Source organism: Platalea leucorodia, assembly GCF_965183815.1.
Source record: "Platalea leucorodia genome assembly, chromosome: 2".
NCBI lineage: Eukaryota > Metazoa > Chordata > Aves > Pelecaniformes > Threskiornithidae > Platalea > Platalea leucorodia.
The window spans coordinates 98341912-98356521 of NC_138824.1; the positions used below are offsets into that span (position 1 = coordinate 98341912).

General features: G+C 40.5%; 1 protein-coding gene across 1 annotated transcript in view; it reads right to left on the reverse strand.

The window, feature by feature from the left end:
- Nucleotides 1-1644: 1644 nt before the first annotated feature.
- Nucleotides 1645-14610, reverse strand: part of IGSF5 (immunoglobulin superfamily member 5) — a gene marked incomplete at both ends in the record, with an annotated part of 30012 nt that continues 17046 nt past the window's right edge. The window contains 3 exons of the mRNA XM_082303980.1: nt 1645-1713; nt 10660-10736; nt 12691-12803. Of these exons, the coding sequence (XP_082160106.1) occupies nt 1645-1713; nt 10660-10736; nt 12691-12803 (259 nt within the window). The remainder of the gene's footprint in view (nt 1714-10659; nt 10737-12690; nt 12804-14610) is intronic.

The following is a 14610-nucleotide window of genomic DNA, read 5'->3' on the forward strand; positions in this document are numbered from 1 at the left end:
ATTAAGCTACAGTAGTAACTAGGAGATGTCAGCAATAGCACTACTTGTATCAGAATAAGGTAGACGTTTCTCTCAGTGCATGGTTATTTCAAGGAAAAAACACAGATATTCCACAATGTAAATTGCTTATATTTTTTCTGTATAACACTATAGCTATTTACATACCATGCTGTTGGTACAACTGCATTCGATAGGAATGCATTTCAAAGCTCCTCCTTAACCAATCAAGACAGAAAGAGTGTAGATGGTCAGAATTTAAAACAGCTTTGTATACAACTGCACATGGCAGACCGTGAATTGGTCGCAGCACTTGTTCTGACAGACTGACTGAAAATGCGACTAGCAGTGCAAAATCTGTCACAATTTAATGAGATGCCAAATGCTAAACATGCAAAACAACTTCTTTTTCCTGAGATCAGGTTTCCAATTTCTTATTTTTGTTGTACAGATTATCACTGAAAGTAATTCTATGTAGCGGCTTCTTTCAGCACTCAAAGAGCACCTGCATTTGTTCATACAAAAGATTAACATGCAAAACACTGAATAATTCAGAATTCTTTGAGTGGGTAGAAAGACGAGTACACTGAAAATATCTTGTTTTTCTGAAAGAAGTTTGCTTTTTTGTAGAAAAATAATAAGCTTGAACTTTTTATTATGAAATACAAAATTTCAGACAAAACATTTCAGCTAGAAATCATAATTTTTAGATTGGGAAGGTACATATAGGGTCCATGTGCCAGATCTGCTCTATTGACAAGGTTGCCTAGCTAAAGTGCATTTCCCATGGTCATTATCAATTGTATCCCTGATGAAACAACAGGGTCCAGCATGAATACCAGCAGCCACCATTTGCTGTGACCCAAGTCATTTGGCTGCCAAATTCAGCCCACAAGTAAAACAGAGACATAAAGCATTCAAGCAACAACTCCTAAAAGTCAGGAGTTTCAAATCCACATTTTTCAGCTCAAGATTTTTGCATTTCAATCAAAATAGGATTTTTTTGGCACATGGGTGATGGTTTTTTATTTAAAAGTGGAACACTGGGTTTAAGACAAATAGCTTTAACAAAAGAATGTATTGAAATGAAAAAAATTCATTTCTGATCCAAAGATAGTTTTATTAGAAATTTTGAAACAGCCCACATGAAAACTTCCCTTGATTTTATTACAGAACAGAAATTGGAAAACGTTGTTGATCTATAAGCTCAAGATGATCAGCTTTACATAAAGTACATAAAAAAAAGCAGTAGATATTGTATTAACCAGTATTATTATTAACCAGTTATTTTGAACTAATACATCTCTTGCAGTGCCAGTCCTTGATCATGCTGTGGATAACCTAACATTTCTGTCTGATAGGAGTTTTGCCGATTTCCTTGGGACTCAAAGCATGGATTCTTGTTCTTGCAGAGTCCCATCAAATTCATTGTCTCTGAAGTTAAGGCTGTCATTTATGTCCATTATTTTGCTGAGATATCATATGCTACTTTATAAAGGTTGCAATTTTATTTCATTACATGAGGAAAAAAAGAAAAATAACTTATATCTTAAACTGAGAGAACTGATGTTAACCTTTCTCTGTTGCAGGAAGCCATCCAAACGTGTAAAATGCAACTGACAGAGAAATTTCCTGAAGAAGTACATCCTAAACAAGTGTCACGTTTCTGATTTTCTTTGGGCTGATCAGATAATCAGTACGTCTTTGAGGTCGCACCTATGGGAGAGTAAAAACAGTTATAGAACTAAAAGAAATCCTAGAAAAGCAGTCCCTCAAGGGTCCTCAGGAGGTTACCTGCCAAACCCTCACCCCAGAGCATTATACCAAAATGAATTCTATCATTAGCAACCCACTCAAAATCTAAATACAAAGGAAAGGATGAACAACAGAACAAAACAAAAACTTCACATGCAACACACTGATGGCAGTTCTGGGAATCATTAACTGGTCTTATGCTGTCTGAGAACTTCTTGTGGATTCTGCAGTCTGCATTCTTTTAAGCAAAACATGATATTGGGTGTTTCTTCTCTGGTTCTCTTAAAGAAACTACCCATTAAGCTGTAAGAAAAACTTAACATCTGACATTGCTTTTCAAATACGTTAGAAATTACAACAATAAGCACGTCAGTATTTCATGTATCTGCAAAACTGCTCTCAACATCTCGGTGTTTATTCAAGGCAGGCTTTTTTTAAAGTTCCCACGACTGGCATGATTCCACTTCCATCGACAGCAGCCTGTTTTCAAACTGACCCCAGTGGGATCAGTGCAGGGCAAATGCTCAGCAGTTTTGAAAACCCTATCCTCATTTGAAATCAGTGCAGTGGATTTCCAGTCCTAATTACTTATGCATTTTTACAAAATATCATTGCAGAGGAAAAAACAAAAAAAAATTCATTCTCAAATCCATGCAAGAAACATACCCTTTGGATATTTAAATGTAGTAGTGAGACCTCACATAGATAATTACAAAGTAGCTCTAAGGAATGAAAATTTCTTCCAAAGGTATAAACATTTATCTTTACATAGCTTCCTAAATGAAACACTACAGTTGAATGGTTTGCTGCCGCCAGCCCCAGTGTTGGTTTTATCTGCCTCCAAGTAGATGCGATCTGCTGGCTACTGTTCCTTGCAACTTCCCCACCTGGTCTCAAGCCCTTGGAAATTAATGGAAATTTCACTGTTCTTCCCGGTGGAATTTTTTATCAAGCCCAAGCTGGTTCCTAACTATTGACCAATCTTCTTGTGGTTTGTTTCTGGAGCGTTAATCATATACAGTCTGTATTGCCTTGGTATTCTTCCAGTATTAAGCATCTTAAATAATTCATTTGGTACATATACATTATTGAATAAGCCATAGAGGAAAATGTTAGATAACAAATGTGGACAACATGTCTCTGGTATTTAATGAGTCCCAGCACCTCAAGAAAAACCATGGGATAAATATAACTATCCTAGAAACATTTCATAAGACAGCTGCCTTCTGTTTTAAACACAACTCTTTTTCTTCCCCCTCCTCCCCATCCCTTTTTGTTGCTAGAACATACTGCTGTTTTCTAAATTTACCCTTCTTTACTGTTTATTTTTGCAGAGAGGAGAGGTGCTCTGGGAAGTAACAGGATTGCCTGTCTCTGCTCAAGAGACCTTATCCAAGATCTCTCTGATGCACTTAATTTCTTGCAGTTCAGCCCGAAGACCTTACTGGTGCTAAACGGAGACATCGCTCATTCATTTCCAGAGCACATCAGAAGTTTCCTCTGGCCTGTGTTACCCTGGAGATTAATATATGATGAGATTTGCTCCATTTATGGCAGAACAGTTATTTGGCATTTCCTGATCATTCAATTACAGGTCTGTTATGGCAGGCTTTCTCATTAGAAGAGAGGTTTTGAGAAGCTCTCTACTACTGCTCCCCCCAGAAATAACCAATTTACAAGTAGAATGAAAAAAAAAAAAATCTGAAAAAAGCTGAAGACAAGTGTTATGTTTGTGGAAAGCAAGCATTCCCAGATACTGTGGACTGTCCTTTGAGTATAAAGTATACTGAACTAGTTAGCATACTGAGTTACCAGTAGTAACCACAAAGTTTCAGATGGGGTCCAAGGACACCTCATTGAACACTGTCTCTGAAACTTCCTGAAATAGGTCCTTATTTGAATCCCATGTTAAGCAAAATACCGGGGTGGGAATATTTCCCAGAATTTGTTGCGCAAAAATACTGTATTGCAGCCAGATTTACTAAAGGAAAGAAAACATTAATCAGAAAGTTCATCAAGTAATGTTGTTGAAAGAGGCAGTGTTTATGGCCATTAGTAGGCAATACTACCGAAGATTTTGGGTTGCATGTGATTTTGAATAGGAGGGAGCCAGAGGACTTGCACCAGCTGGATCCAGACTGCCCTATTCTTCCCTTACAGCACTGGGGAAAATGTAACCCAAGCATGCCTCTTTTGCTTTAAAAATCTCATCTTCAGGAATGAGCCATCCAGCCCCTGCCTTGTCGTGCCATTTCTCCTCACCACCAAAGGAGGAACCGAGCAGCAAGTTTGCTCCTGGGGTGGGGACTGTGCCCCCAATGGTTTGCCTCTGCCCTGCTGCATCTTTCATAGTTATTTGCTTTAGAGCAAATGCCCTGGGTTACTTATATTTTATTCTCACTGTGCTCTGATATCAATTAATGTATAATTTCATGAATTTCCATCAACTCATGCTGTGTACTGGCCCATTTTCTGTGGATCTTTCCCTAAGTAGCATAGCCTCATTGAGATTGCAGTTCACTGGATATAACTTCACTGAAATGGAGGCTGCTGGCTGCTGATCAGTGACCTAAAACTCATTTTCTGATGCTATAGAAGATCTCATACAACACACTACAAATACAAAATGCAGAGAAGCAGGACCACAATAACCATTTCATATTTAGACCCTGATATGCTACAGCTGCTAGAGACTCTGCTTGGTTTTGATTTCAAAGTTTCTTTTTCAGATTAATTCAGCACTCTACTAGTCCTGTCAGTCCTAGTCTGAGAAAAAATGGTTTCATTATTCATTACATCCTACACATTGAATGGAAAAAAGACAGCTCTAGTGGTTCGCTGCACAGCCCAACATTACAGGACTGAGTTTCTAAGTGATCCCCTCTACCAGTAAGTGTGGAATATCGTCAGCATTTCTTTTACCTAGTTTTAAATCTCTTTGTACTGTCAGCTTGGCATCTAGTTAACCATGGATATTTGACAGTCACATGTTTCAAAGCCTGCCTGTTGACTTATCATCTGCCCTGGATGCCTTTTAATAGGGATTACTATAGAGGGACTAGTATACTGGGAAAAGCTTTGCATAGTTTGTTGGTTTGGTTGGGGAAACACATGTCCAAATCTTTCCAGCTCTTCCAGCTCTTCAGCCAGACAAAAAGAGAGCTAGCAATACACAGATGAATCAGAAGGTAAAATGAGTGTGTGTATCAGCTGATTTCAGAGTTGAATCCTTCACTGATGTTTTGAATAGTGATCTTCAGTCAATGAAAGAAGGACTTCTGCTATTACAAGCATGTTGTAGTCATTTCTGCAACCCATATGACATCAGTGATATGAATGATGAACACACATCTGGCATTATGAAACAGGGCTCTGATCTTTAAATTGATTTGACAGATGGCAGCTCCTCAGACACTGACGCTGTGGAAATGTATGATAAACTGAAGGCTTTGCCTGCTATTAGCCAGCCAAAAAAAACCCCAAGTCTAACTGCATTAGAACAAATTGCTGAAATTAATGTGGTAGGAGTACTTCCAAATGTGTCTGCATGCATCACACATTTGGCTAACTGTTAGAAGAAAAAATCAGGGAGACACAGCTTCTTGTTTCTGAAGGTTATTTCAGAAAAAACTGCCCTCAGTTTTTAATTCTCATTCCAAATTCACTTCATTTACAGGAAAACACCCACCCAAAAGTTCTGGATACCCTAAAATAATTCAGATACACTGCTGCTTCAAATAGCACACCAGTTCCATCCTGTCAACTTTTCGTACACTCAGCACATTTCCCTGTCCACCAATAGACATACAGTCTGGAAATTCCTTCTCATTTCTTCGTGGGTTAATCCCACCCACATAACTTCACTCTTCCCCTTCTTCCACAGACACTTGGGAAAATTATGCTGTAAACTGCACCTGCCTTTTCTGTATCTGTATCATCAATATTTATTTCTCTCTTAATGAAGATACGCTGACCAATGAATATCATAACATGACATACTCTATAGTACATTTCATCAGTAGGGGTAAAATTATTCGCTGTCATTGGTTTATATTTCTATTTTATTGACCTTTTAATTCGATTTTGATAGCTTAATTTTTCTTTTCAAACAATCCTCAGAGTCGAAGCAGTTATATACAGTGCAATAAATGGAGCTACAATTCATCATTCATTTCCTTCCCAGTATAAAACCACAACCACAACTAAATAATATTTCCAGTTTATAGAGTGTCATTTGGAGTAGTTAAGAAGAAAAATAGATCCTTCCCCATTAATGGAGCCATGACTCACTCTGGATTGGAGAGGAGGAGTGTGGCTGTGGTGGCAAGTGCAAGCCTCCTGTAGCTGTGCTGAAGTCAGCTGAATTACACCAGGGATGAATCTGGCCCCCTATAAATGAGCACTCACTCCCTCTTATGAAATGGTCTTCTGATTTATCATTGAGACATTTATGGCGTATTAAATGGACTAATTATGAAGCTTGTGTAGGAGACTGTCCAGTCCCGCAAAATGCTGAGTCCTTAGAGCTCCTTTTGTAGCAGTTGGACTTGAAAAAATGCAGTTCCTTGGAGGTGGCACTGAGGACCTGGCAGAACTGGCCTTATGGCCCTTGTTCAGGCTAAACTGTCTGTGGGACTGCCCCAAAATCTGCTAGAGCCAAGGTAAGGGATTCTCCTCATTGTACTTGGGTTCTGGAAGGAAGTTTGAGCAATGGGTCAGGGCATGAGATGGGACCTTGGTCCCTAACACCCATGTGGCCTGCAGCTCAGCCTAGGAGCAAGGATCACTCTCCTCCCATCGCTGACAATAACAAAATATGCAATTAAACAGAAGCCTGTAACTGTACTCTCCATTTGACCTTTTCTTGGCTAATGTAATCAGAATGAAGACCTTCCAGCACCCCTGACTGATGCTCCTGGCTTCCTCTTCCACTGGCTGGTAGTTTTTTTCCTTAGCTCAATAATTTAGTTCAATATTCATCATTTTTTAAATGTCTCGCCCACCTTTGTTTCCCCCCTTCTTCTTCGCTGAGGTGTTACTTTTCCCTGAGATGATTTGCCAAATCTTTTGTTCATGTTGTGAATTGATCAGTGCAATTGCTGGGCAACATTTATCTTCTGTGAACGTTTTGCATTAGTTTCTGATTCAAAGAGTTTGAATGGCCAATAGCTGACCTAAGTGATTTTCTGTTGTCACCTTTTGCAATGAGACCCACCAGGTATTTCAGGCTTTGTACCTGGTTGGGTCCATGGGCAAGGACTTCTGAGGAAACAAAACCTGTGATACAAAGTCTCCCTTAATCTCTCAAACATTTAAAATTGTAACTTTTTACATATGGAACAGAAGCAATCAAATTTGAAGCTGATACCTTCAGAGACACGGGGAGATTCCCTAATGCCTCTGACCTGTGCTGAAACTTTCCATCTAGTTTTCTCTTGGGAGTGGGAGTGGGCTGTGCAGTCAAAATGCTAACTTGAAAAATCTTCATTCACTGCAATTGCCCTGCTTTTCATCTCATCCCCACATCCATGAGCTTCTTTTAATTTTAAAACTTTCTGTTCAAACTTTGCCCATATGGACCTATTTTCTGGCCTTGTTGCTGTGGTTAATTCTGATCCCATAAGGTGACAAGGAAGTCAATCACAGAAATCTTAGCTTCTTTCACCTTGCAGTGGTGGAGAGACAAGGCTTTAGTTCTCCAGTCTCTGTGACTCTTCCCATCAGTAGATGGGCTCCTCGTTCCTTCCCCACCCTGCTCCTGAGGGAGGACTTGGGTTCTTCACTCCTTCTTCTTGACCTCCATAAAAGCACTGCAAGGATGTTTGCTTATTTTTCTGGATTATCCAGGGAGAGAGAGGCAATTTGCTGAAGTCCACCACTTTATGACCTCCTTCACTACGGATAACTTCTCTTTCTCCTGTTTTTTTTACCCCCTATTTCTCATTTAAAAGTCCAGAAAAATAAAGATGAAAAACCTTTGGGAATGTTTCAAGTATCCAGGCAGGGAAAGACAACTGAGAAACACAACTTGCTGTGCTTAGAAAATTCAGTGACAGGAAGGCAGGTGTTTTCTGAAGAAAGTGTTTGATTCGGCTCTAATCAGCAAATAGTTAAATGGCTTGCCATCTGTTTTCTTCTACTTGACAAGAAATATAACGAAAGAGCACCACAATGTTTATTATGCAATCTATTGGCAACAGTGGTGATTGAACTTTATTGGAATGCATCCAGTAACACTTTTTGTCAGAAAACCTCTATTACGCAGTTAGCAGGGAAGGTTATGAATGTAAAAGAAAAACGCTTTTTTTTGTCTGGGAAATGTTTTACTACGATTGTAAATAATGCTATAAATTTAAATCACAGACTGCAAAATCCACAATTTAAGGTAAACCTTCATCAACCTCTATCAGCTCCTGCATATACAAGATGGGGCCATCACAATATACTGAAAAGCCCTGTTCAAACTGAGAAATAGTTTGTCTTCACAAGCCATTTTTAGATTGCTAAATATTCCTCCAACATATGGAAAACAGTTATAAATAATTTTCACCTCTAGATTATCTCTTCATATTTTTCAAAAATGTGTGTGCAGTTACTGATGCAGCTAGAAGCCACTGTAACAGACTTGTACCAGATATTGTCCAGGGACAACTGGTTTAACAGAAATGGTTCAACTTTATGCTGTGTGCTTGTGATGGATTTCAATGTTTCCCTAGCCACTGGGCTGCAAGGGACCTCCTAGGCCATCTAATCTAGCATTTGACATGAAGGGCTGCACCTACATTCGTGTTTCAGTTCGAATGAGGAGCATGAACCCAATGCTTGTGAACCCAGTCTCCTGATGGTCCCCACTCACAACACTATCGTTCTCACTGTGGAGCTGTCTGAGAGCACACAAACTGGACACCTTTCAGACGACACCAAATGGCTTAATGCCCCCCCCAGCACACAACCAGTGCACATCAACCATCAATGAGCACCCAGTCACTGGGAAACAGCTACAGCTAACTGAAGTTATTGCCTCCCACTGAAATGTGTGTAGGGTGGATGCGGGGTCCTCAGCACAAGGTCTTTTGCTTCTTAGACCATAATGTGCCACGTGCCTTGTGCATGTGAACATAGACATTGCCTTATAATCCTGTTCATAAGCATATCAAACACTGTCTGAAACTTTTGCTCAGGCTTATAGATCCACACTGAATCCTCAGCTGTTTTGTACATGCTTTTCAGCTTTGCTTTAAGAATATTTTGTTTGACAAGTAATTAATGTCAAACATAATAACTACCAGCCACAAATACATCAGTATCATTGCTATTACTTTTACTGTTATTATTTTGATCATTGTTTTAATCATTGATGGAGTACTTCCTAAATTTCATTGTGTGCCAAAAGAACTAGACACACTCTGCTATGATTTATATGCAATGTCATCCCAAGACAGATTTCTGCATTGTACTTGTTGAAACAGCTCTTCAAAAATGAATGAGTTATCACTGTGTTAAGAAGTGAACTTGGTACCACATCACGGCCACTTTCCCAGGAGAATATTGGCAAAAACCATCATGGAGGTGGTAAATTTATTTTACAAATACATGGCACAAAGATCCACATTGCTGTTGTGCTAGAAGCTAAGAGAGCCCAGCCCCACCCTTCAGAATGGAGGTGACTGAGAATGGAACAAGTAGAGGAATAAACACTGAGCCCTACTTCTTTATTCGTTAGCCACGTGGAAAGGGGACAAAGATCTAGGGTGGACTGGGTGTTGGCTGCATGCTTTCCCTTCCATCATTTACTGCTGAGATACCAAAGGTCTCTAAGATCAGTGTAAAGTTCCTGGCTGAAGCAACTTCTACAATGTGGAAGTGTAATTGGAAAGTACAATCAAGAAATGATACAGAGAAAATGCACATTTATTTACTGTATCTGCACTGGATTTTGTTTGCAAAGGAACCTCAAACCTTACCTTCAACAGTGCCTCCATCTTATATCCACATCTCCACCAGTCTAGCAACTGGGGAGAACAATAAAAACATTGCAGACCTCCACTTTGGCAAAGGCACCTATATAACAGCTGTCCAGAATTATTACATGCCCAGAGCAAAGCAAACCTCCACATTATAATGGTTTAATGCATATTATACACAGAGGTGAATTCTCAAAAGCCAAACCAGAGTTACTCTGGCTGGCAAGGCTGAAAGAATTAATTAATAGTAATAAGTGGGCTTGTGGAGAGAGAGGAGGAGACATTTTAATCCCAGCAACGATGAACAGACAATTGGCTTTACCTATGGGAAGTCTGTCCCAGCCAGGGCTACCCATCCTGCTGGCCAGCAGAAAGGCCTAGCTGACATTTGGAGGAGGAAAGATATGAAAAGCAATGGAGAGGACAGAGTAGACACTGACTGAGCACCTGTCAGAGTTCAAGGAGTGTCTGGATGATGCTCTTAGTCATATGGTTTAGTTTTAGGTAGTCCTGCAAGGAGCAAGGAGTTGGACTTGGTGAGCCTTATGGTTCCCTTCCAACCTGAGATATTCTATGATTCTATGAGGGGAAGTCTGTGACTTTGTAACTTTAGCCTGGGAGGTGGAGGGGAAGATGTAGCAGGGTGCTCAGGGGAACAGATGTGACAGAAGCTTTATTAGACATTTCTTCCAAATATCAGAGGTGGTTGTTTCTCCCTCACCTCCCATCCCCTCCAAAAAATCAATCTAAATCCAAGGCTAACACCCAGGGCACTTATCCTTATAAATCAAATATTCAGGAATGCTGAAGGGACATTCCACTTACCCGAGTACAGCTGTAATTGACATATAAATGTCTACCTCCACCCAAAATCTATGTTTGGATAGAGTACGATACACACTGTGTGAAAAAAAAAAGGTCAAGATATCAGTATTACAATTACCTTTGATACAGAACTGGTATGTAAATCTGCAGCAGGCACAGTGAACTTTGAAGACATTGGGGGAAGAGAGGCAATTCCTGTAACAAGAATATACAAGATTACTGTTATTCGGTGTCCACCATGGCATGAAACACAAGCCATTCAGGAAAACAGCTAAATATGATTTAATGTTGTGAGCCAAACTCTAGCTAACTTGTTGGGCGAACATGGCACAGTTTTTGTAGTGGGGGGGAGCTTGCAGGGGTGACTTCTGTGAGAAGACACCAGGAGCTGTCCCCATGTCGGACACAGCCAGTTCCAGTTGGCTCCAAGATGGTCCTGCTGCTGGCCAAAGCTGAGCCCATCAGCAACACTGGTGGCACCTCTGTGATAATGTGTTTAAGAAAGGGTAAAAAACACTGCACAACAGGAACTGGGAAAGAGGACTGAGAAAATGTGAGAGAAACATCCCCGCAGACACCAAGGCCAGAGAGGAAGGGAGGTAAGGACGTGCTCCAGGTGCCAGAGCAGACATTCCCCCACAGCCTGTGGAGAAGACCATGGTGGTCCAGGTTGTCTCCCTGCAGCCCGTGGAGGACCACTGTGGAGCAGATATCCACCTGCAGCCCGTGGAGGACTCCATGCCACAGCCGATGGATGTGCCTTGAGAGAAGCTAAAGCCTGTGGAGAGCCCACACTGGAGCAGGCTCCTGGCATGAGCTGTGGCCCCATGGAGAGGAGCCCATGCAGGAGCAGGTTTTCTGGCAGGAGCTGTGACCTTGTGGGGGACCCACAGCAGAGCACTCCATTCCTGAAGGACTGTACCATGGAAAGGACCCATGCTGGAGCAGTTCGTGAAGAACTGCAGCCTGTGGGAAGAACCCACATTGGAGCAGGGGAAGAGTGTGAGGAGGAACGAGCGGCAGAGATGATGTGTTATGGACTGACCACAGCCCCCATTCCCCGTCCCCCTCTGTTGGTTGTGGGGAGGAGGTAGATGAGTTAGGAGGGAAGTTGAGTGTTGGAAGAAGTGGGGGTGAGGGAGGTGGTTTTAGTTTTGTTTTTCTTTCTCACTATCCTACTCTGTTATTAACTGGCAACAAATTAATCTTCCCCAAGTAGAGTCTGCTTTGCCCGTGACAGTAATTGATGAGTGATCTCCCCCTCCTTATCTTGACACATGAGCTTTTCCATCTTATTTTCTTCCCCTGTCCTGTTGAGAAGGGGGAGTGATAGAGTGACTTGGTGAGCACTTTGTGGCCGGCCAAGATCAACCCAACACACTAACAAATATTAAAGGACCCCATCTAGGACCCAGTAGAATCAATTTGTCCAGGTTTACTTAGTTTTCCTTATATTTTTTATAACTAACTCCTACATTTTACAACACCACATGCTCTCGAAATCTTTCCACTGCACTTATTTCTTCACAATTTATTCGTTAGAGAGAAAAGGATGTATGCCTGGATTATAGACTCTGCACAATAATTTTATGTCATTAAGTATTTGATTAAACGTTTTGATAATAATGTGGTTATAAATGCAAGTGGTGGGTAACTATTTGGTGGGGATTTACATTTGCTTTTGAAGAGTCTTTGTGCTTAAGGACTAGAATTTATAATGCCTTAGGCATTTATCAGTAAAATAGTAGTTCACTAACTGCCTTTTATTCTTTCCGTCTTTTTTTTTTGTTCTTTTTTCGTGGTGGTGGTGGATTTTTTTGTTTTTACAGAGCAACTGCAAAATATTTCCTAAATTGACTGTCGTATGGGGATCCAGTTTTCCCACCTCTGGCCCCAGAAGATAGTTGGGCATTTAAAAAAACAGCCCAGGACTAAAACTAAGTTCCACCGCAAAGAACTTTGATGTTTTCTCAATACTTTTGAAGGGCCATACTCTAGAAAATCCAAAATGTTCTGAAGAGGTTCAGGCCAAGCACAAGTCCTTCACAAAGTATTGTGAAATCTTGTAATGTAATTGCTTGACATGTTGTCCAAAATGCCAATGCTGAGAAGCAGTTTGACAATATGTGAATCACCAGCATAGACTCACTTGGGATTTTTTCTGTGTTCCACAGTTCCTCTGGAATGTATCCCTGATTTTCACTACCATGCCTTTGCCTGTTTTCCAAATCGCCGTCTTTTTTCTTCTCAGATGAAACTTTTCTAAAAATAAAAAGGCCTGTCATTAGAACTTCATTATGATATGAGAACTCTTAGGTAGTAGGCTACAGAGAAAAAATTATATGTCTTACTTATGAAAAAATAGGTGCAAAACATATCTGGGCCTTCCAAGTAATTAGTTAGTACAAATCATGTCCCATATAAGTATTACCCGTGAAATTATATTTAGGAAGTTTCCATCAGCTGCATAATCAGAAAGCAGGAAAATAAAGTGAGCAATCTTCAAAGAGTGAAGACTCTATTACAGATCATAGGTTTTGTAGGAAATTATTTTTGATCTCTAATTCTGAATTACAGGATATTCAGTGGCCCAATAATGGAACACCAGCTAGGTCACTATGACAGCTCATAATTTTTGTGATTTGAGCACCGCCCCCCCCCCAATTGCAAAAACAAAGCAGGTTATCTCACATCACCACAGTTAGCTCCCAAGTGATTCATCTGTACACTCCAAAGTTAATCTTTCACTTTGAAATGGACTTTACAAGTGAGAGTAGCCACAGTGAAGCTGACAGAACTGTCTTGGTTAAAGTTACACATCTCTGAACTTGCAGAACGGTGACCTGAATAGCTGCACAGTGAGAAAAGAGTGCCTTTTTACTCAAAGTTCTTATGCTAGAAGGGATACTACTATTCATCTCTTCCTACCATGGACTCCCCTCTGGGATGGTCCCAGGTCCATCTTTGCCTAGGTTTCTGGTGAGGCAAGCACAAATTGACAGCAGCGCTATGACAACCCAGGGATTTGTAGGGGAAGGGGGAAATATTCTCGGTTAGCAATATTTGTGGAAACCACTGCATTTACTTTTTTATGTTTAGTAGAAATTACTTTGCAGGCTTCAGATGAGCATTACTCATGCACATGTAAATCTGACAAGCCAGCTATGACTACGTGGCTTTTTTAGGAGGTTAACATGTTAGGTACCACTAAGAAACCTGTCATGGTTGCTAGAAGACAAGAGCAATTGTTTAGGAATACCACCTCCACATGTTACATGATACTGTACTGTCGATTGTATCCGATCCTTAGATCTCAGCAAAGTCAGTGTAGTAGCCAAATTGAAAGCAGCTACAAAAAAGTGTGGGAGGTACAGAAAGATAGCCAGCCAAGTTAAAAATGAATGTGGGAAGCAAAACAATATATCTTTGGTCTCACTACTTCTTTGCTACTACTACAATGCAGCTTCCAAAATCTGGACAACCACTATTCTTTTTACCGCAGGTAGGTTCCATCCAAGAAAAAAAAATACTGAATCTACAAAATCTGTAAGTGATTATAAATAATTCCTGTGATTTCAGTGTCATTTTTACACATGCTAAAACTTTGCAGAACTGTCAACACTGAGTTTCTAAGTCCAAGCTAAGCAGTAGAGCCTGGACTCATCCCAGTGCTTAAGTATTTGCTTAAGTGTTTGCTTAACTTTCAGAGTGTAAGCAATGTTTATGAAGTCAGTACGACAACTCGTGTTTACAGTTAATGGGAAAATAGGAGCTTTACTGTACTGAGATCTAAAAACACACATTCTGTCATGAAGATATAATTGTATTTGCCCAGACCAGATTCAAAGAAATAGGGAGAAAGTAACGTTATGCCCTGTTCAGGACTTGTTCATCTCATCTGAAAGAAAGCACTGTGCAGACCTGCATCAGCAAGGCAGGGTCCTGGGACGGACACGGACCTGGCCGTACCAGTCCCCACTGCTGGGCAGATGCTTCCCTGCATGTTCAATTGATTTTGCCTTAGCAGGGTTGACCCTTGCAGAAGGCTTTTGGCAGAACCAAATCAGAA